The sequence below is a fragment of the Canis lupus genome, chromosome 6 (genome assembly GCF_011100685.1).
Source record: "Canis lupus familiaris isolate Mischka breed German Shepherd chromosome 6, alternate assembly UU_Cfam_GSD_1.0, whole genome shotgun sequence".
Classification (NCBI taxonomy): Eukaryota; Metazoa; Chordata; class Mammalia; order Carnivora; family Canidae; genus Canis; species Canis lupus.
This window is the reverse complement of record NC_049227.1, coordinates 40,834,338-40,856,356: the sequence shown is the minus strand read 5'-3', so window position 1 is coordinate 40,856,356 and position 22,019 is coordinate 40,834,338. Positions and strand designations below refer to the sequence as shown.

Genomic DNA, 22,019 nt, shown 5'->3' with positions numbered 1-22,019 from the left:
CCCCTCTGAGCCCCCAAGTCAAGGTCAAGGCCCCCAACTCCCACCAGGCCCCCATCCAGAGCCCACTGGCCAGCAGGTGTAGGGGAGACAGACCCCGCACACGGCACTGACCAGGCCAGGATTAGAACGTGGATGCAGCAGAGGCCAGCAATTGAGCCCAAGCAAGGGCCCGGCTTAGCAAGGGGCAGCCAGAGGTACTCACAGACACACGCTGGCGTTGGGGGAAAGCATGTAGACGTTGTTCTCGCACAGCGGGTAGATGATGATGGCCTTGCCCCAGTACACCAGGTGGGCCGCCAGCTGGAAAACCTGCAGGCAGCAGAAGCTGGGAGGCTGCTCCCCAACTCTCCGGCTCCCCAGCTGGGCCCGTGGCAGAGCACTGGTCCCTGCTGTGCTCCCCGATGGTCATTTCCCATAGGACCCTGACCAGGCTGGCACTGAGGGAAGGCCTCCTGAGCACGGGGACTTCAGAGGCGCCCAGGACCCGGGGTCAGCAGCTGAGCAAGGACCTTGGCTGGCCAGCACTCTACCCGACCAGGAGCCCCGCTCGGGGATGGGTTTCCTTGTGGCAGCGGGTGTGGGTCAGTGAACCCGTCCTGCACCTCCTCCACGCGTCCCCGTGCAGCCCAGCATCCCTGGACGTTGACAGAATGGGCCACAGACATGCAAAGGGGGGCCTGGGTCTGCGAGTGCCGCACTGCAGAACTTCAGGGCAGGGCACTGGACGTTTCTGCCTCTGCGGCAGCTGAACAAACTCAACCGCTGAGTCACCCAGGCGTCCCAGATTTTATTTTTTCTTAAGGAACCTCTGTACCCAATGTGGGGCTCCGACTCACGACCCCGAGATCGGGAGTCACACATTTGCTGGCTGAGCCCACCAGGCGCCCTGGGAACGGATGTCGTCTTAAATCTTCTGATGAGGGATCCCTGGGTGGCACAGCGGTTTGGCGCCTGCCTTTGGCCCAGGGCGCGATCCTGGAGACCCGGGATCGAATCCCACGTCGGGCTCCTGGTGCATGGAGCCTGCTTCTCCCTCTGCCTGTGTCTCTGCCTCTCTCTCTCTCTCTCTGTGTGTGTGTGTGTGACTATCATAAATAAATAAAAATAATAAATAAATAAATAAATAAATAAATAAATAAATAAATAAATAATAAATAAATAAATAAATAAATAAATCTTCTGATGAGAGGCCCCCACATGGCCCTTCGGCTCAGGCCATGACCGGGTCCTGGGGTCCAGCCCTACATGGGGCTCCCCTCCGAGGGGGAGCCTGCCTCTCCCTCCCCTCTGCCTCCTGCTGTGCTCTCTAACTATCTCAAGTACAGAAAATCTTAAAAAACAAAACCATGTGGTGACAGCCACACCTGAAGCTGACACTTCCTCCCCGGGAGGCCATCGGTGCTTGGGCTCCAACGGGGCCAGCCTGGCTGTCCTCGGGGCTACTGGGCCACCGGCCACCGGCAGCAGCACAGGCCGGGGAGACCTGCCACCACACCAGCAGGAAACGGTCTCCCAAGGACCAGGGGACACAGCTCTGTCTTCGTCCAAAGAGACCGAGCAACTTGAAAGCTTTGGCCGCGTGTGTGGCCTGCAGCAGTCAGAGCACCAGCCTGCGGTGTGGACAGAGCGGCCATGGAGGTCCTGTCCAGTGGAGGCTACGAAGGCTGGCAGGATGTGGCCCTCTCGGCTCCCGCCCAGCTCAGGAGCCTGTGTGAGGACCCAGGAAGGCAGCGTCCAAGAAACAATCCCGGGGGATGGGGGGCAAAGGTCATGGGGCACAGACGAGGACAATCAGCACAGAGGCCTGAGTGAAGCCCGCCCAACATGCTAAGGACCAAGGCCAAAGGCGGGCAGCCCAGGGGGCCCAGGCTCCGGCCTCCTGGCCTCAGAGCCACCGCTCCCCGCCGGGTCCTGCTGCCCCCTGGCGGCCACACGGTGCCCACCGTTCCCAGACCCCGCTCCCACCCTCAGCCTCACTTGGAGGCACCCCTGCCTGGGGACCCTTAGCATCTCCCTGTGCTTCTGCTCACGCCCTGGTCCCCACACGGCTCCAAGGGGATCACTGCAGGACTGAGGGGCCATCCCTCCGATCAGGAACTGTGGGGACGCCTGGACGGCTCAGGTGCTGGGGCTTCTGGCTCTTGCTTTCAACTCAGGTCATGATCTCGGGGTAGAGACTGAACCCCGTGCTCGGCTGGGGGTCTGCTTGGGATTCTCCCCTTTGCCCCTCCCTCTGCCCCTCCTCCAGCTCAAGCGGCTCCTGCACTCTCTCTAAAATAAATAGGGCAGCGTGGGTGCCTCAGCGGCTTAGCACCAGGGTGTGATCCTGGGTCCCGGGATCGAGTCCCTTGTCGGGCTCCCTGTGTGGAGCCTGCTTCTCCCTCTGCCTGTGTCTCTGCCTCTCTCTTTCTTTCATGAATAAATAAAATATTTTAAATAATAATAATAAAATAAATAAATCTTTAAAAAGAGAGAGAGAGAAAGAAACTGCTGTCCAGGGGCACTCAGGAAGAGGGAGGGATGTCACCCAGAACGCAGGCCAGCCTGTGCACGAGGGAGGTGTCAGGGCCACCGGGTGAGGTCTGGTTCTGCACACAGCTGGGCCCTCATCTGAACTTCCTGCCCTCACCTCCCACACTGGCTTCTCCATGGCGACACCCTGTGTGCCCCCAGCCCTGGCACCACATCCTCCACAGCCCGGTCATCCAGCCCCTGGAGGGCCTCATGCCTCACAACTCCTGGACACAGGACAACTCCAGTCCTACAAGCAGCGCACAAGCCAGCCCTGAAGCCAGGCCCGACTCAGACTGCACAACTCCAAGCCATCCCACCACAGGCCGTGCAGTGGCTCTCGGCTGGACAGGGGTCCTGGGGACACAGCACACAGGCAGCCTGCTCTCCTGATGCCCTGACCTCCTACCTTCACCCAAGACCACCTGCTCTGATGTGCCCTCCCCCGCCCTGCCCTTTCCCCCCCATTTAGGGTGTGCCCAGGCCCCCAGGGGTTACCTGCAGCAAGGCCAGGTCTGCATCCTGGGCCAGCTGCTGCAGGTTCTTCACAGCAGAGGTGGTCTTGATCACACGCACCAGGGCCGGGGAGCAGTCGAGTGGGAGCTCGGCCAGCAGGGACTTCTCATCACTGAGCAGCAGCAGAGCGTGGTATGGGCTGCAGAACACAGTCACAGGTCAGTGGGACATGCAAGCTACAGGCCCCCTGATTGGGCACGTCCCTGGAGCACACACTGAACCTGGGAGGTCACTGGAAGGGTTAGACAGAGGGGCAGTGGTGTGTCCAGGGGCCTTTAAAAAGCCGCAAGGAGGGACATCTGGGTGGCTCAGTGGTTGAGCATCTGCCTTCGGCCCAGGGCGTGATCCTGGGGTCCCGGGATCGAGTCCCACATCAGGCTCCCTGCATGGAGCCTGCTTCTCCCTCGGCCTATGTCTCTGCCTCTCTGTGTGTCTCATGAATAAATAAATAAAATCTTTAAAAAAATAAATAAAAATAAAAAGCCACAAGGATTACTACAACCCTCAAAAAACCCAACTGAGCAAAACTGAAGAAGGCCTGACAATCCAATTCCACCTCCCACTTCTGGGATTGCCCAGCAAACATTTGTTGACTGGAAAAAATTCATGAATCTTTTCCAAGGAAAGAGTCCCAAATATGGAAAAACAAAATCTCCGCCACAGGCTATGAATAGAAGTACATAAAAATATACTCAGCAAGGAAGCCCAGGAGGAAGGACACAGACTTGGAGCACAGAAGGCTAGGCAGTGCCTTGCTCTCTCTCATCTATAAATTTTCTGTAATGTGCCTAGATTTCTTTTTTTAGTTATAAATAAAAATATCTAAGGAGACAGAGGACTTTAATGGGGGGGGGGGGTTGTAAAACCTGAGCTTAGCTCTTTCCTTGCAGAAAATCAGTTAGATGAAGGAACAGGTCCCACAAGCTCTGACTTAGGCATAGGAGGCCTGGTGAGCAGCAGCGGGAGGCCGAGATCCCTCCCACCCTCTGGCTTCTCATCAGGGTGCTCGGCCCCAACAGCCCCGCGCAGACCCCCCCCCAGAGCGCGATCGCCCCGGCAGTGCCAAGACAGCCCAGAGGAGACCTGCGGTTGGTCTTTCTGGAAAAAAAAAAAAAAAAAAAAAAACAGACCCCAAAATATGCATTTTTACTTCTATAAACAGTAGAGCCTTACCTGCCAGTACCTGTGGCAGGAAGAGGGAAAGCCAACTCTTTAGGGAGGCCACTGAGGCCTCAGGCAGATGCTACAGAGAAGGCCCCGCAGACCCTGTGCACGTGCGTGCGTGCCTGCAGGCTGGGCCGGCACTCACCGGATGGCTTTCAGGCTCCGTTCGATGGCCTCGGGGGGGATGAGGCTGGAAGCAGCGTAGTGGATCTTGTGGGGCAAGCAGAAGCTCACCTCCAGCCAGCTGTTGATGTGGAGTCGTACCACGCCGGACGTACACAGGCTGCAGAGAGCAGACCCCACCCCCATCAGGTGCCATCACTGGTCCACAGCCGCTTCAACCACACGCTGAGCACACAAAACCCCAGCTGAGGGTGCTGCCTCCCAGCACACTACTCCTGCTGCTGCGAGTGCAAGTGAAGCCCTTGGGCAGGACAGCACCTTCCCAGATCTTGGTATGTTCAAGTCAAGAAGCCGCATTAGGAACACACACACACACACACACACACACACACACACACGTGTTTCTCTGTAGCCCTGGAATATGGAATCCAATCGGGTCTCTCCGACAATCTGTCCGACAATCCAAAAGGAAGCCTCTCCGACATCTGTCCCAGAGGCTCGGTGTGCCAGGGCGAAGCTGAGGGATGAGAGGTAGGCCCTGGCACAAAGTGGGGCTGGGCAGGAAGGGTGAGGGGCTGGGCTCCAAGCCCCCCAAAACATCCTGCTGGGGAGGAGCCCATGGCACCCACCCCAAAAGAGGACAGCAGCACCCCAGTGCACCACGGCAACTGCCCAAGCCAGCCTCCACTGCAACCCTTCCACGCCCCACCCCTCCGTGGGGACGGCAATTTGCCTCTTTCAGGGCAAAACACTGCTCAGGCCACATACAGCCACCCGGTCCCGGAATCCTCGTTTCTCCCACATCCCACCTTGACCATCTGTAAGTCCCATCAGCTCTACCTGCAGGGAGGTACCAAGTCCAGACCTCCGCACCAGCCCCCCTGCCTGCCTCCCTACTCAGGTCCCCCAGTTCCCACCCTGGCAGTCTCTCAGCCACGGCCCCCAAATGCCAGGAGCCACACGTGACCTGCCCACTTTTCTCTGACCTCGCCTCCTACCCCAGACCACGTGGCTCCACCTGCACTGGCCCAGGTGTCCCAGGTTCCTTCCCTGTTTCTCGTCTCTTCCCAAGCACCACCTTCCGTGAGGTGAGCCCGGACGCAGCCCCACAGGCACTCTGGCTGCTGTGTGACCACGTGTAGCTGGGTCAAGACCACAGGACGCACCCACTTGTCTGCTGGTTGATGCAGCTTCCCCAAATAGAATTCCGTCACCAGCTGTGGCCTTATGTCTCATAGCTGCTCCCCACACAGCTGGTCAGGTGTCGGGTACGTGGGGGGCACTGAGAACCTCATGGATGGAGGAAGGAAAGGGGCCCAAGGACCATGCTGCAGACTGCACGATCCCCCAGGAGGCCTCTGCCCACAGCACAGGTTGCTGGTGGCTCCCCGTAGACAGGTGGCACCGTCTGCCCTGCACCAGAGAACCACACACAAAGGAGCTGTTTCCAGCGGGGGGGGCTTCTGAACCCTCCAGTGAGAAGCAGCCTGACGGTACCCGAAGCCTGGTGCATGGCCCCTGTTGTGCTAAGAGCCAAGAGCATCTGATACCCGACACAGAAGAGACGTGGCTGCTTGGGCAAAGCCCCTGTGGCTGGTCCTCACCACATCCCTGGCAGGTGGACAAGAAGGGGCTGCGTGCCCACTGCCAAGGCCTGTCCTGTCCTGGTCCAGTTCTTCCCATCACATCCCAACCCACGCTACCATTCCCAAGTGGCCAGAGAGGCCAAGACGTCCACATCCGGCCACTTGTGGGCCCGACCATGGCTCAGGGAGCTGTCTCAGACCTCCCGCGGGGACACACAAATCCACGGTGCTGGCAGGCGGCCCTACGGCCCTCACAGCCCAAACCCACAGGCTGTTCCTACAATCTCTTCCCTGAAGCCTCAAGCGGCAGACCAAGTACCACAGGTTTCCCCACGGGTTCGCCCAAAGGGCCAGCGGAATCTGTGGTCAGCAGTTTTCTCACGCAGGAAGCGTGTAATGAGGAGAAAACCCAGGGCGAAAAGCAGAGAACACATCCCTGACCTCCACGACCCCCTGGGACGCCGGCCAGCGCCACCATCTGCTCACTGCCAACTGCCCCACGCTCAGCGAACACCCTCTGCCTGCCCTGCCCAGAGGCATCAGGAAAACCCATACCACACTCCCAGGACGTCTGTCCCCTGAGTGGTCCCCCAAAGGGAGGGTCAGAGCACCCAGGGCTGCAGGGGTGTGGGCTGCAGCTGTGGCTGAGGCTGGAAGGCAAACGTTTGGTCACTGCCGATGCCACAGTCCCTCAGGGGGAAGCCCATGAGTGGGTCTGATGAGTGTCACAATCTAGGGAAGAGACCCCAGATCCCTCCTCAAGGCCCCAGAGGAGGGCCTCTTCCAGAACCGGGTGCAGAGGGAGGTTCCCAGAGCCTCAGCAAGCTTTGGGCAAGATGGACAGCTTTGCAGATGGACAGCTCCCATCAAACCCCGAGAAACAGCCTCTCACAGATCCAAGCTCACCCGGTGAGGGCTGCACAGAAGATGAGATTCTCAGCTTCCACGTACAAAAGAGGGAAGAGAAGACTGAGGAACAGCAGGGCTGCAGGGAGAATGAGCTGAGAAGGGCAACACGAGCTCCTCCTCTGTTTCACTGTATACGTGGACAGAAAGGCTGGAAGATTGAAAACAAAGATCTGCCTTTGAGCTGTCCTCTTTAGGGTGCGGCTCCAAGTAGCGGCAGATCAGCGCAGAACCAGAATTAAACACTGAGGCTCCTATTACGTCCCATGGAGCGGCTTTTGCTCCCCTGGGAGTTTAGGGATGCCCTGTGCACGCACACAGTGGCGCACAGTCCTCTCCTCAAGTGGGAGACACTCCCGTGTTGGTTCCCTGGTTTGCAGGTAGATTTTACTTCCCTTTGCCAGGCATCTGCTCACTCCCTCGCACCCTCCGCACCCTCCACCTACTGGGTACTTTGTGCTGAGATGCCGTGAGGAGAACCGTGACCACGCCCCCCACGGGAGCCCCCAGGGAAGCCCTGTCATAAGGACCCCTGCAGCAAGAGGAGCCAGGAGCCCCTCGGAATCCGCCAAGAGGAGGGGAGCGTCCGGGTGGAGGGAGCCCCCTCTGAGACTCTCCCTGTATTTATTATCCTTACAGCAGCACAGCTGACACACAGTGAGCTACGTTTCGGGTTTCTGGTGGGCCTGCACAGTCCCCTGGGCTCACCGCCTGTCACCAAATAACATCATCACAGTGTCACGGAGCATATGCCCTGGGCCGTATAAAGTGCACTTTAAGACAAGACTCTAGGGATCCCTGGGTGGCGCAGCGGTTTAGCGCCTGCCTTTGGCCCGGGGCGTGATCCTGGAGACCCGGGATCGAGTCCCACGTCGGGCTCCGGGTGCATGGGGCCTGCTTCTCCCTCTGCCTGTGTCTCTGCCTCTCTCTCTCTCTCTGTGTGACTATCATAAATTAAAAAAAAAAAAAAAAAAGACAAGACTCTAGAGCAGCGCCATGGCGGTCAGCAAGAACAAGCGCCTTACAAAAGGCGGCAAAAAGGGAACCAAGAAGAAAGTGGTTGATCCATTTTCTAAGAAAGATTGGTATGATGTGAAAGCACCAGCTATGTTCAATATAAGAAATATTGGAAAAACACTAGTCACAAGAACTCAAGGAACCAAAATTGCGTCTGATGGTCTCAAGGGTCGCGTTTTTGAAGTTAGCCTTGCTGATCTGCAGAATGATGAAGTTGCATTTAGGAAATTCAAGCTAATCACTGAGGATGTGCAGGGTAAAAACTGCCTGACTAATTTCCATGGCATGGATCTTACCCGTGACAAAATGTGCTCCATGGTCAAAAAATGGCAGACCATGATTGAAGCTCATGTTGATGTAAAGACTACCGATGGTTATTTGCTTCGTCTATTTTGTGTTGGTTTTACTAAAAAACGCAATAATCAGATTCGGAAGACCTCTTACGCTCAGCACCAACAGGTCTGCCAAAACCGGAAAAAGATGATGGAAATCATGACCCAAGAGGTGCAGACAAATGACTTGAAAGAAGTGGTCAATAAATTGATTCCAGACAGCATCGGAAAAGATATAGAAAAAGCTTGTCAGTCTATTTATCCACTCCATGATGTTTTTGTTAGAAAAGTAAAAATGCTGACAAAGCCCAAGTTTGAATCGGGAAAACTCATGGAGCTTTATGGTGAAGGTAGTAGTTCTGGAAAAGCTATGGGGGATGAGACCGGTGCTAAAGTTGAACGAGCTGATGGATATGAACCACCAGTCCAAGAATCTGTTTAAAATTCAGACATTTAATGGTGACAAATAAAAACATATTTGTGATGTTTAATTTCTTATCATTCTTTTCAAATAATCAGGCTCGGTGAAGCAGATGTTCTGAACTGACATCGCAAACTTTTCAGAACTGTTGTATGGATCTTATCCATTGCTCTTGGCTACTAAATAGCTTCAAAAGGGTAGTGATCTATTTTAAGCTGTAGTGATCTGGATGGAAGTGTTATAGATGGTTAATAAAAGGAAACTTAAAAAAAAAAAAAAAAAAGACAAGACTCTAGCAGAGCAGGGCTTCGGGGCCTGGAAGGTTCCTGCTATGTCTGTACTTCTGTCTGTGGGCAGTCGCATTCAGTCTGGGTACACTGGACGAAAGGCACTGCCCCCACGGGAGGCTTATCCAGCCGGTCACACAGTCACCCAGCCCTATCTGCCACCCGAGATAGGTACTCCCAGCAGAGCCCTGAGCCCCAAGGCGATGACTGTGCATGGGGCACCACATGGGCCTTTCAGACATGCCCTTATCTTTCCCATCCCAGAGAGAACGCCATGCCTCCAACCTCACTCCATCACCCTTGCATTTCACCGCCTGAGAAGGAGCTTCAGCTCCTGACGTTCAGCCGAGCTGAGAGCCCCCTGTTTGGTCTCCCCGTCACCTTTCTTGCTGCCAGCCCAGCACCTGTGGATCACTCTGGTCCCACACGCGGCCAGGCTTCCTACTACATGGAGTGGGACGCTGTACACAGTCCAAGAGGTTCAGGTGAGCTCCAAGAGGGCCACCTTCAAATTTCACACAAAAGGCTTATATAAGTGCATTTTTAGGGAACAAAGAACTAAAACTCCCAGGATATGAAAGGTGTCCATGGGCCCATCTCTGCTCTGAACAGGCAGCAACGAACCAGCGCAGAGTCCCCAGCACACCCACCCAGCTGGGCCCTGGGCAGCCCCCCGGGGCTCTGAGCCTCCTGGTCCCACCACAGGCCCCTTAGCTCTGAAAACCATCCAACAATCACTCGGTCAAACCACGCACTCCACGACAGCACGACCCCTGCTTACTCATTCCTTCAACTACCAGCAGGCGAGCCGTGCTCCCCGCAGGCCAACCATGAGGTCCGTGTTACAGAAGGGGCCTCCATGGGGGACACAAGCTGACAGTCACACAGATGAGTGGACACGGTCGCTGAGGTCCCCAAGCTCCACGGGGAGAGACAGATGCTGGAACAGTCAGGGTGGGCTCCCGTGGGGTTCGTGCTGCCCGCCTACACACACAGGACTTGGGTTCCGGGCCACGAGGGCACCAGGCCAGTCGGCCACACCACAGTCCCGGATTTCCCTTAAAACAGCAAAGCCAGAACAACTCCTTTGAGGAGTCTCACCCCCATCTCCAACCTCCACGTCTCTCACTTCTGCTGGGAGAAAACCCTCCCCAGGATCTGCTGGAAAGCTGCCAACGGGAGAAGAAAGCTCTGCGTCCTGTGCTACTGGATCAGTCATGTCAACTCAGGTCTCCCTTTCTTGGCTTCAGAGTGAGCCCACCCTGCAGCAGCAGGCCAGGCAGGGCCTCAGGCCGGACGGGGTCCTGTGACTTGAGAGCCTCTGCTACCGGCGGGCTGGGACAAGGTGCAGGGGAAGACGCCACTGGCCCTGGGACCTCCCCAGAGAGGCAACGGTGGCTGGCGCACCTGAGGCGGCCCCAGGACCCAGGACTCAGCAAGGTGGGGTCTGGGAACTGGAAGGGGGGGTTTCACCCTGAGGAAAGGGATCCCGAACCTCACACACCAGGATGCCTGCGCCAGAGGAAGGAGGGCACCAAGCGCTGAACAGCGACGGGAGGTGAGTCTTCCCGGAGACGGAGCCTGTCAGGCGCTGAAATAATGACCACTGGGGGGCGCTGGGCTGCCTCAGGCTCGGAGTGGCTGCGGGTGGTCGACTCACCAGAACCCACTGCCTCCAACTTGCAGTTCAAACCCAAGAAATCACAGTCCAGTCTTTCTTAGACATAGAGAGTGTGGCTCTGGCTTGGGGTTCACCTGCTGCTTAGCCTCAATTGCGTGTGGTCCGACCGGAGCTGAGGCAGGCAGAGGACCACTCAGAGCAAGGCAGCCTCTTCCAAGGAGCAATTGCGGACACCAGCCAACCCCAGACCAGAGGGCAGCATGCCTCTGCCCGCAGAGACCTCAACGTGGTCATGGGTGATGTCACGGGACAAAGAGGCGGGGGTACAGCGGCACGAGAGTTCTGTGCCCGGACACCCAGCAGCCGCCAAATCAGGACAAAGGAACACTAGCCACAGCTTCTGCCACAGACAGCTCTGCCTCCTGAACGAAGGCACCTTTCCTCCCGACAGACAGATGCACGGGGGTCTGAGGAGAGCTAGACAGGGAAGGGGACATGCACAGGTGCATCGACACGGCTGTGCAGATGCCGTTGTGACCCATCGCGGTGCTCAGATCCGAGAGCTCCCCGAGACCGGCGCCGGCACAGCCAGAAGAAGAGGCATCTCCTGTGTTGCTAGTGGGGGTGCAACCTGAGGCGCAAGGCGCGCAGGGACACGCACCAAAATTACAGGTGCATCTCACCTGTGGACCTGGCAATCCCATTCTCAGGAATGCATCTTACTAATCAACAGCAACCCCCGCACGACACTGAGCAGCAGCTCTTACGGCACCAGAGGCTGGCACCAACGAAATGTCCAAGGGCTGGCTGATTATGCAACAAAAAAAGAAAACAGAAGAAGTCCTTATGTACCAGTATAGACAGGGTCCAAGCGACACTGTTCAACAGAGATGACGAGGGGTGGTCGGCATGCGCAGCGGAAAGGGACAAAGGGTCCGCGTTCGCCCGGGCCCTCAGCCTGTCTGCGTGGGATGGCACACGACACACGGCCCACAGAAACGCATCCTGCCACCAGGAGGGCCTGCTGGTGGTACAGCAGGGAAGACACTCCACCTCTGGCCTGCGGACTTGACGGAGAGGGGACCTTCTCAAAAGCTTCAGTTAAAACAGCAAAAAAGAATGAAAACTTCCAAAATGCTCGTAACGATTATGAGTGGGTCCGGGACTATAGATGGGCTTTTTTTTCTCTCTACTTTCCTAGATTTCCTAAATACCTATAACAAGTACGTATTGTTGGTGAGATCGGGGAAATTATTAACACCAAAAAAGGAGAGGACCCCCCGACAAGCCACCCTTTCTGGGCCTGGATGACACGGGGCATCGCCAGCCACAGCTCTTAGATCCGCGGGCAGTGCAGAGTCCACCGATGGAGTGAAGCCCTGGGAAGGCCAGGAGAGGGCATTGGGCCACATGCCAGGTAGCAACAGAAGCCGCACCTCTGTGCCACCTGTGCAGCAACGTGCCTGGTGCCATGCGGTCCCCTCAGCAGTGAGTCGTGGCCCGTCATGAACCAATAGTCCTAGAGCATGGTGGAAAGGCCACGCTTTCATGGCAACGGTCACTTGGGCACCTGCCCAGGCTCCCCTCCACCTCCCACCCACACTGCAGACCCAGGGTCTGAGAGCAGTAAACACTCTTAAAAAGAAAAGAAGTTCTTTGCTTCTCCACAGAGAAAACTAGAAACGCCAAAATAACTGAAACAACCGGGAGGCTCTGCTGTGTCTGCGATGCCTGTGCATCCTACACTCAGGCCCAAACCCCAGGTCCTGCAGAGCAGGAGGCACCCTCAGACCCGGAACGTGGCACTGTGTCACGCTGACCTTGCAGCTGATGACTCACAGGAACTTCAGGCTCTCACATGTGACCTCAGGTTCAGTTCTGGAGCAGAGGGGCCGGCACTCCCAGTCCTCGCTCACCCCCATCTCAGGGGCACGACAGGAGAACAGCTCAGGCAATGAGGCCCACAGGCAGGCAGGTGCATTGACCACTCCGCTCACCTGTCTTACCTGTCATAAGCTTCCTTGAGGTCCCTGGCCAGCTTGCACTTGGGCAGAATGTGATGAAATGGGGACTGAGGACCATCATTTGCTGCAAGAATCACAACAGAGAATTTAGAATCTCCAAAGCAAGGAAACTTGCAAAGGCTAGAATGGAAAAATACCTTTTATTTTTATTTTATTTATTCATGAGAGACAGAGAGAGAGGCAGAGACACAGGCAGAAGGAGAAGCAGGCTCCATGTGGGGAGCCTGATGCAGGACTCAATCTCAGGACCCCACGGTCACGCCCTGAGCCAAAGGCAGGCGCTCAACCGCTGAGCCACCTGGGCATTCCTGAAAAATATCTTTTAAAATGAGAATAACTGGGGTGCCCGTGTGGCTCAGCGGTTGAGCATCAGACTCTCTTGGTTTTGGCTCAGTCATGAGATCGAGGCCTGTGTTGGGCTCCACACTCAGCAACGAGTCTGCTCAAGACTCTCTCTCTCCCGCTGCCCTTCCCCACCCTCCCCACCCTCCCACACTCATGCACACACTCTCTCTCGCTCTAAAATAAATCTTAAAAAAAAAAAGTTTAGCTGAAAATAAATTTTAAGTCATTTTAAACCAAACATTAGGCTATTTATTCCCCCACTGCATTCTATAAAATCTGTGCAACCACTGGAGACAAGACTTTGGCTGATCTGTTTGTCTTTATACAGGGCATTTCTGTGGCAACTTCACCCATGGCTCCCCTGACCCTGCAGCCACAGGCAGCACAGGGACAATCCAGGTCACTGGTGGCCCCGGAGCTCAGACCACCACAGCCACCATCACGTCTCCACCCGTTCATTCATACTAACTCAATTCATTTTTATGATCAAAATGTTTTCATTAATCTTTTCTCATTAATGCCTTAAAAATATGTAGTTAAATTGAATTTTTAAAAATTTTCTGTGATGGGGTACCTGAGTGGCTCAGGGGGTTGAGCATCTGCCTTCAGCTTAGGGTCCTGGGGTCAAGCCCCACATGGGACTCCCTGCTCAGCGGGGAGCCTGCTTCTCCCTCTGTCCCTCTCCCTGCTTGTGCTCAGCCCTCCCCTCCCCTCTCGCAAATAAATAAAATCTTAAACAATATTTTTCTCTACAGAAGCTTTCTCTTACTCTAAAGGTAATTCTTATTTTATTTTATTTTCTTAATATTGTATATATTTATTCATGAGAGACACAGAGAGAGAGACAGAGACACAGGGAGAGGGAGAAGCAGGCTCCATGCAGGGAGCCCGACGTGGAACTCGATCCCGGGACCCCAGGATCCAAAAAAAAAAAAAAAAAAAAAGGAAAGATATCTTTCTATTTTTTTTTAAGATTTTATTTATTTATTCATGAGAGACACAGAGAGAGAGAGGCAGAGACACAGGCAGAGGGAGAAGCAGGCTCCATGCAGGGAGCCCGATGTGGAACTCGATCCCGGGTCTCCAGGATCACACCCCAGGCTGCAGGTGGCGCCAAACTGCTGTGCCACCGGGGCTGCCGGAAAGATATCTTTCTAAAATGTTAGTTACTAGATCCAGATGTATTTAAGAAGATATTAGGTGCCCCATAGAGAAATTTTTTTATTTTTTATTTTTTTTAAGATTTTAGTTATTTATTCATAGAGAGAGAGAGAGAGAGAGGGGCAGAGACACAGGCAGAGGGAGAAGCAGGCTCCATGCCGGGAGCCCGACACAGGACTCGATCCCAGGTCTCCAGGATGATGCCCTGAGCCAATGGCAGGCGCTAAACCGTTGAGCCACCCAGGGATCCCCTTATTGCTAAAATTAGACTGGGTTCACCCTCAAGTCTGTTTCTAGTTCTCTCTTTTGTACAGAGGCACTGACCCGAGATGGAGGTGGAGAGTGCGTCACAGGCAGGTGTTTCTCTGTGGCTGGAGGTGTTCATGGAATGCCTAAATCCACACAGTGAGCTACTGGCAAAAAGTATCTTTAATAATCAGTCAGGTGATAACTCAGTTGGGTCTGCCTTCAATTCACCTTGGCAGCTCAATGTTCCCGCTGGCCCCTCACGTGTCCTCCTGCCGCAGGGAACCGCAGCCAGCAGGAGTAGGGCTGACTGGGCAATGCCCGACCTGCCCCCGACCTGCCCGGACAGCCATCCTGCAGCTGGGGTGTGGGGCGCCGTTCAGGCTGCGGGATCAATTCCGGCATCAATTCAGGAGAACTGCTCTCCAACTGTGTCCCTTAGGCGTCCTCCTACGTGCCCAGGGAAGGTCACAAGATCACATAACCTCTCGGTGCTCAGTTTCCGCCTCTGCAAACCTGGACCAGGGTCCCACCTCCAAAGGCTGCCTGCCTGTGCTGTGGTGTGGGGTAGGAGAGATTCCTGCCACACTCACCATCAGCCACCGCGGACACCTCGTCCTGCAGCGCCAGGATCAGCTTGGCCTCTCTGGTGAGGTACTGGCAGCGGCGCTCCTCATGCTGCAGCACTGTGGCGATGCGTCGGGAAAGGTTGTGCAGACAGTTTATCACTGACGGGTCCGCATTGGCCTGCGGGAGAGGCCACTTGTGAGTCAAACGCAGCGTACATACAGGGAGCACGCGTGCCTAGATGCCTCAAACCATGGAGGAACCCTCTCCTCCTTTTCCACACGGCCCACTCCAGGGGCCACTGCTGTCTCGTTTCCTATGTCCCCTCCACGGTCCATCCACCAACACCAGTGTGTTCAGTATCCTATCTTAGGAACAGATGCCTGGATGGCAACACAGAGAAGGGTCTGTGGGGTCCCCCAGCTGGTGAGGTGACAAAGGCATATCCCACAAGCATGCTGCAGGGCACCCCAGCAGGACCATCCAGGATGGGGTTCAGATCCAGCATCTACCAGGCCTGACAAGAGGTAGCCCACTGGGGCCATGGGGTGGCTGAAGACACAGGTCCCACTACCCACCTACTGTGTGATCACAGGCTTCCATCTGGGAATGTGTAACAGCGGCACCTCCCTCCCCAAGGAGTCTGACAGATCCTGTGCAGACCACAAGCCCTGGCAGTGTTTACGGTCACCAGTGTCCTGCTACTGCTGGTGGGCAGGACCAGGCTTCGTGAGAACTCAACCACACAGACCCCGTTACAACGGGGGCGTGGAGCATCGGAAACGCAGGCCCCAGGCTGACTGTTGGTCGGACACACGGTCCTCAGAAGAGGCTCTTCCAACAGAAACAAGCCTGGCTAACAACAAAGACAGCAGGCTCCAGGCCACTCTTCTCCCCACAAGCTCCCTTGGCACCCCAACGCTAACTCCAGAACCTATCAGACGCCGCAGGGAGGGCAGGCGGGCACACCCGCCCAGGCCAGGGGTGGGGCAGGCAGCTGTAGGGTCTCTCAAGATACTCCACACAGCAGATAACTGGCCAACCATGACTCAGCATTGCAGGAGGCCAACAGGGCTGCTGAGTCACCCAGGGTGGAGGTGGGAGGAGTGAGAGGCACACATGGTGCTGCTGATCAAAACCTGGGCTGCCTCCCCTCCTGTTTATCTGGCAGGCCGGGCCCTATCAGCAGGGTGTCCACAGCCAGCCTTCTGGACCAAAACCCAGACTCAGTAAACACTTTCATACCTGCAATTGGAGAGATTTCCTGAACTCCTAGCAGATCTCATGTTCACAAACAGAATTCATACCTGGCAGCAGCATCTCTGTGCTGGGAGAGGAGTAAACACTGCCCTCGTGCTGTGCCCGCCCTTCACGTCAAGGATGGCCCCTCAAAATGTCCCAAGATTGTGGAACTGGAGGACCTACGTTATAAAGTATGTACAACTGCCTTAAAATACACTTTTAGAATAATCTGTCTTGGGACGCCCAGGTAGCTCAGCGGTTGAGCGCCTGTCTTTGGCTCAGGGTGTAACCCGGGGTCCCAGGATCGAGTCCCACGTTGGGCTCCTTGCGTGGAGCCTGCTTCTCCCTCTGCCTATGTCTGTCTGTCTGTCTGCCTCTCTCTCTCATGAATAAACAAATAAAATATTTAAAAAAAAAAAAAGAATCTGTGTCAAAATAGTCTCAGCAGCAAAGCAGAGGAAGGAGAATGATCCTATGCAGATGTTACCCCTTAAAGAAACAATCAAGTCACACCTGAGAGCCTGACCCTATGCTCAAGGCCCCATTGGCTGGGACAGGACAGTGTTTTAAGTCAGAAGCCCGAGCCTACCTGTCCCACATTCCCAGGCACGCGAGGGGGGGTCACCCAGGCAAGGCCCGATGACCTGCACTGGTGGGGTGTGGGGGGGTGTCCTGTTTGGCTTCACAGGCCAGGCACCACTCAAGGTGCCTGCAGAACACAAGGTTCCGTCCGGCCACAGTGAGAGAGGTACCACCCAGGACGGGCCAGCCCCAAGTGGGAACTCTTAGAAACACATTTGCCCCCATAGGTGATACAAAACAGCAGGAAATTTAGGGTATGACCTGTGCGACTCTTGCTCTCAAAACATGTACCAAAGGGATGCCTGCGTGGCTCAGCGGTTGAGCGTCTGTCTTTGACTCAGGGCCTGATCCTGGAGACCCGGGATCGAGTCGCATGTCGGGCTCCCTGCGTGGAGCCTGCTTCTCCCTTGCCTGTGTCTCTGCCTCTCTCACTGGGTCTTTTATAAATAAATAAAATCTTAAAAAAAAAAAAGTACCAAAAATGTAATGAGGGCTTCAGAGCAAATGTCCAATTTGCAAGCAATACATGAACAAGAGCAAGTACTAGGAGATGAATCCAAACATGGGCCATTCAGTGGGACCAAGGCAGCGAGACCTAATACACAGCCCATACCCTTGGGAGGGCCAGGTTTTCATCCTGGTCCAGACAGGCCAAAGGCAAAAACCATGGCAACTGAGGGAAGTTTCAACAGAGCAGGCACTAGCTGATACCCCATGACCACCAGCTGTATCGGGTGTGAAAGGGCATCACGGTGTAACATAAATGTTCCCGTTTCATAGAGCTGGCGCCTGAAGTACATACAAGGAACAGATACGAGGCCTGGGGTTTGCCTTGAAACATGGGAGCAACGGGCAGGGCCGGGGGCCTGACAACATCATGGGACATCAGAGTTTCACCACCTACTGTCATTGGTTTAGGGTTTAAAAGCCTTCAAAGTAGGGATCCCTGGGTGGCGCAGCGGTTTAGCGCCTGCCTTTGGCCCAGGGCGCGATCCTGGAGACCCGGGATCGAATCCCACATCGGGCTCTCGGTGCATGGAGCCTGCTTCTCCCTCTGCCTATGTCTCTGCCTCTCTCTCTCTCTCTCTCTCTCTCTCTCTCTCTCTGTGACTATCATAAATAAATAAAAATTTTAAAAAAATTTTTAAAAAAAAAGGCCTTCAAAGTAAAAAGTAAGTATACATCTTTACATGGCCATTAAAAGAACGTCCTACCTTACGATATCAACACTACATTATCTAAAATTCCTCCCACTCTTCAGCAGTGAGGCCAGTGCTGCACGAGGTCCTCCAGTACCTGGTTGCAGGCTGGTTTCACCTGGCGCCGATGCATCTATACTCTTCTCGGCTCTGGCCTCATCCTCACTCCTCACTTTAACAGCCACAGATGTGCCAGTGTAATAACTACCACCTTGTCTAACCATTCCCCAGCTACTGGATACCAGGATTATTTCCAGCCTAAGTATTTATTTTATAATATATTTTTAAAAGATTTTATTTATTTGACAGAGAGAGAACGCATGCAAGCAGGGGGAGCAGCAGCAGAGGCAGAGGGAGAAGCAGACTCCCCGTTAAGCAGGGAGCCTGACGTGGGACTCGATCCCGGAACCTGAGATCATGACCTGAGCCGAAGGCAGACGTTTCATGACTGAGCCACCCAGGTGCCCCCTAATGATTATTTTTAAAGTCTTCATACAACTTTAGAATCTGGTTGTTTTCCTGATTGCTACAGCCAGGGTGTCTCCCATTCTGCTATCACATGCTGTTTCCCGGAGCCGAGGGCCTGCCTGCAGGGTGGGGCCGTGGCTGCTTCTCACTGCCCATCCCACAGGGCCTATCAGTGCTCACAGACCGCATTCGTCATGATTTTTGGTCTTTTGTTTCTTCCTGGAGTTCTCTTTGGAGGTGTCTCCATTAGGCAATTTCACATATCATGCCCTATATTATTCACCCTGTGAAAATGCCAAAACTACAAAGGCAAAGGTCCCTCTTGGAACCACACACCCTAGGGACAGCCAGTGTTAAAAAAAAAAAAAAAAAAAAAAAGACAAAATGATCGGTTAAGATTTTATTTATTCATTCATGAGAGACCCACACAGAGAGAGAGGCAGAGACACAGGCAGAGGGAGAAGCAGGCTTCTTGAGGGAAGCCCAATGGGGGACTCGATCCTGGGACTCCAGGATCACCCCTGAAGGCAGTACTAAACTGGTGAGCCACCCAGGTGCCCCTTAACCAATCATTCTGTCTTAACATACAGTTCCTTATTTATCGGCAAGGTTGTCTAGTTTTAAAAATTAAACTCCATTCCAAAGGACCTTTTCTCTGGCATTATTTTGGTTTTAAGCCATTCACAGTGAATGTGGTGTGGTCTCCACACACAGAGCCCTCAAAAGAGAGAAGCACCTTGAAACTTAAAATGATACCCGATTTTACAGGTGCCCTGCGTAGTGTTGTTTCTGCCACCCTGAAGACTTTCAAAGCACACACTGTTCCTTGTCACGGAGACTCAGTCACTTTGTCTGAGACATTTCTATGAAATGTCATCATGAGATCACATGTGCCCAGCCAGAAAGAACTACTGAGTATTTTATTGCAAACAGATAGTGGGATATTTCAAAGGAATTCCGTTATGTAACAGCCACCCAATATAAATTTCCTAGGCAATTTCATGGGCGTCCTTTCATGGGATGCCAGGGTGGCTCAGCAGCTGAGCATCTGCCTTTGGCTCAGGGCGTGATCCTGGAGTCCCGGGATTGAGTCCCACGTCGGGCCCCCTGCATGGAGCCTGCTTCTCCCTCTGCCTGTGTCTCTGCCTCTCTCTCTGTGTCTCTCACGAATAAATAAATAAAATATTTCCAATAAATAAATAAATAAATATTTTTTAAAAAGAAAATAACAATGTTGGTGTGAAGGTAGAGACATTGGAACACACACACACTGCTGGTCGGGATGTAAAATGGTGCAGAGGTCTGGTACAGTTCCTCAACAGGTTATCACATGACCCTGGAATTGCACTCCTAGATATATGCCCAAAGGAAAAGAGAACAGGTGTCCACACAAACATTTGGACCCAAATGTCAGTAATAGCGCTGGTCACAGTATAACACTGATGAACATGTATCGTCCGTAATGGCCGAAAGGCAGAGGTAACACAAACACTCGTCAACAGATGAATGAATGCATAAACTGTGGTCCATCCAAACAATGGAATAGAATTCAGCCACAAAAAGGAATGAAGTCCTGGGATCCCTGGGTGGCGCAGCGGTTTGGCGCCTGCCTTTGGCCCAGGGCGCGATCCTGGAGACCCGGGATCGAATCCCACATCAGGCTCCCGGTGCATGGAGCCTGCTTCTCCCTCTGCCTATGTCTCTGCCTCTCTCTCTCTCTGTGACTATCATAAATAAATAAAAATTAAAAAAAAAAAAAAAAAAAAAAAAAGATTTAAAAAAAAAAAAAAAAAAAAAAAAAAAGGAATGAAGTCCTGAAACGTGTTACCACATGGAGGAACTAAGTGAAAGAAGACAAGACACCAAAAGTTGCATATTGCAGGATCCAATTTCCATGAGATTGCAGAGTAGGCAAATCCATAAACAAAGTAAATTCTGGTTTCCAGGGGCTAGGAGAGGAGAGAAGAGGGGGAGTACGTGGTCTCCTTGGGGGGGCAATGAAAACGTTCTGGAACCGATACAGGTGACGGTTACACAATGTGGCTACGGGATGCCACCAAACTGCACACTTTAAAATGGTTGAAATAGTAAATGTTATGTGATGTACATTTTATTTAGAAAAAACAACGTGGGCAGACTCCTCCAGGACCCCAGCCGGGCAGCAGCTGGGCCAGCTCAGCAGTCTGAGCCAATGACACACTCACCAGAAACGAGCTACTGTCACTCTCCCTGGACTCTCCTCCCTGACCCACCCATGCTCTTCAGCCACTTGTACTCACTCACCCTCAGTGCAAACACCACATTAAAGAGAATCATGGTGGGAGCTTCCCTCTTCGGAGATGGATCTGTTTTTGAAACCTGTAAAAGGAATGGAATTGTAATGAGTAAAAGCCACCACATCCCAAGAAATCCTGTTTAGCGCTATTCTTCAGGCACGGGGAAAGGTTCCAGAATAGAGCTGACCCAGAGAAAAACAGAGCTCTTGGGTCTTTGAGAAGTGCTCAGCGCCTCGGTATGGGCAAGCAAAGGCAGCAGATACAGAAGGAGACGCAGCTGAGACAAGAGCGGGAAGGTCAATGCTATGATCCTGAGTGACGACACTACCCCAGTCAATGGAAGTCAGCTAAGGTGCCCACTCCCGACAAGACGGGGAGAGGCTTAAGCAGATGGGATGTTCTCTGCTGGGACTCTCCCTCCCCCATTGCTGTTTTCAGCATCCACCTGGGTTATCTATCTCGGCCAGGTATGGCAACCACTCAGGACGATTAAGAGACAAGAAAACGCTCAGAGCGAGCAGAGACCAAGGGGATGCTTGGATCCAACCACCCCAAGTCACAAACATCAAACAGAATACACGTGTTGCCGGGGGGGGGGGGGGGGGGGGGTCACATCTCGCTGGGCCATCCCAACTAGCTCTTTAACCATCCTGCTTATCACCCCAGTTTGGTCAGGTGCAACTCCTGGCAGGACGTCAAATCTCCCCCAGAACCCAGGAGTCAGCAATGGGGACTGCGCCCTGTCTGCAGGGCTCTGGGGAAGGAGGAAGGTGCCACCGTGGGGCCCGGTGCACCCAGCCATGGCCCTACGTCCTCACACCTCCACTGCCTCAGAAGCTCCTTCCTTGGGCTTATTCATGGATAAGATTTGAGAACTGCAAATTCTGGATCATATAAATGGAGCGAAATCTCGTCCTGTCTTATGAAAGCCCTGATTCAGCCTGCGTGCACAGGACTGACTAGCAGGTTCTGGTGTCAAATTCCCTTGGTGGGCAGCCCGGGTGGTTCAGCGGTTTAGCACCACCTCCGGTCCAGGGTGTAATCCTGGGTCCCGGGATCGAGTCCCGCGTCGGGCTCCCCACAGGGAGCCTGCTTCTCCCTCTGCCTGTGTCTCTGCCTCTCTCTGTGTGACTCAGGAATAAATAAATAATATCTAAAAAAAAAAATTCCCCTGGGTAATAATGCATTCAATCTTGCTAAAACCTCTCAGTACTGGAACATCTTCATCACAGAATGCACATACAGGGTTTAGCACAAATTGTAGGAAATAATCAGATTTGCTATGGCATCATTGAATAAATAACAAAAATGCTTGCACCACTTTAGAAACAGGTGTCCTAGATATCAGGGGAAGGCAGAAGTCAGGAAAGACCCAGATTACAGAGCCAAAGCCAGGAGCAGAGACTAAAACTACAGAGGCCTGTG

At 53.8% G+C, this 22,019-nt stretch overlaps 1 protein-coding gene and 1 pseudogene across 5 annotated transcripts in view; one reads left to right on the top strand and one right to left on the bottom strand.

The window, feature by feature from the left end:
* NPRL3 (NPR3 like, GATOR1 complex subunit) overlaps positions 1 to 22,019 on the bottom strand; it is a 38,848-nt gene that overhangs the window by 4,455 nt on the left and 12,374 nt on the right. For all 5 annotated transcript variants that reach the window (XR_005361000.1, XM_038540983.1, XM_038540984.1 and 2 more), the window contains 6 exons: positions 20,602 to 20,676; positions 14,854 to 15,007; positions 12,491 to 12,572; positions 4,337 to 4,474; positions 3,010 to 3,166; positions 203 to 309 (listed from right to left, as the gene is read on the bottom strand). Coding sequence is in view for 4 of the 5 variants with exons in the window: in XM_038540983.1 (XP_038396911.1) it covers positions 203 to 309; positions 3,010 to 3,166; positions 4,337 to 4,474; positions 12,491 to 12,572; positions 14,854 to 15,007; positions 20,602 to 20,676 (713 nt within the window). In the remaining variant the exon portion in view is untranslated. The remainder of the gene's footprint in view (positions 1 to 202; positions 310 to 3,009; positions 3,167 to 4,336; positions 4,475 to 12,490; positions 12,573 to 14,853; positions 15,008 to 20,601; positions 20,677 to 22,019) is intronic.
* On the top strand, positions 7,795 to 8,646 carry LOC100688025 (annotated as a pseudogene).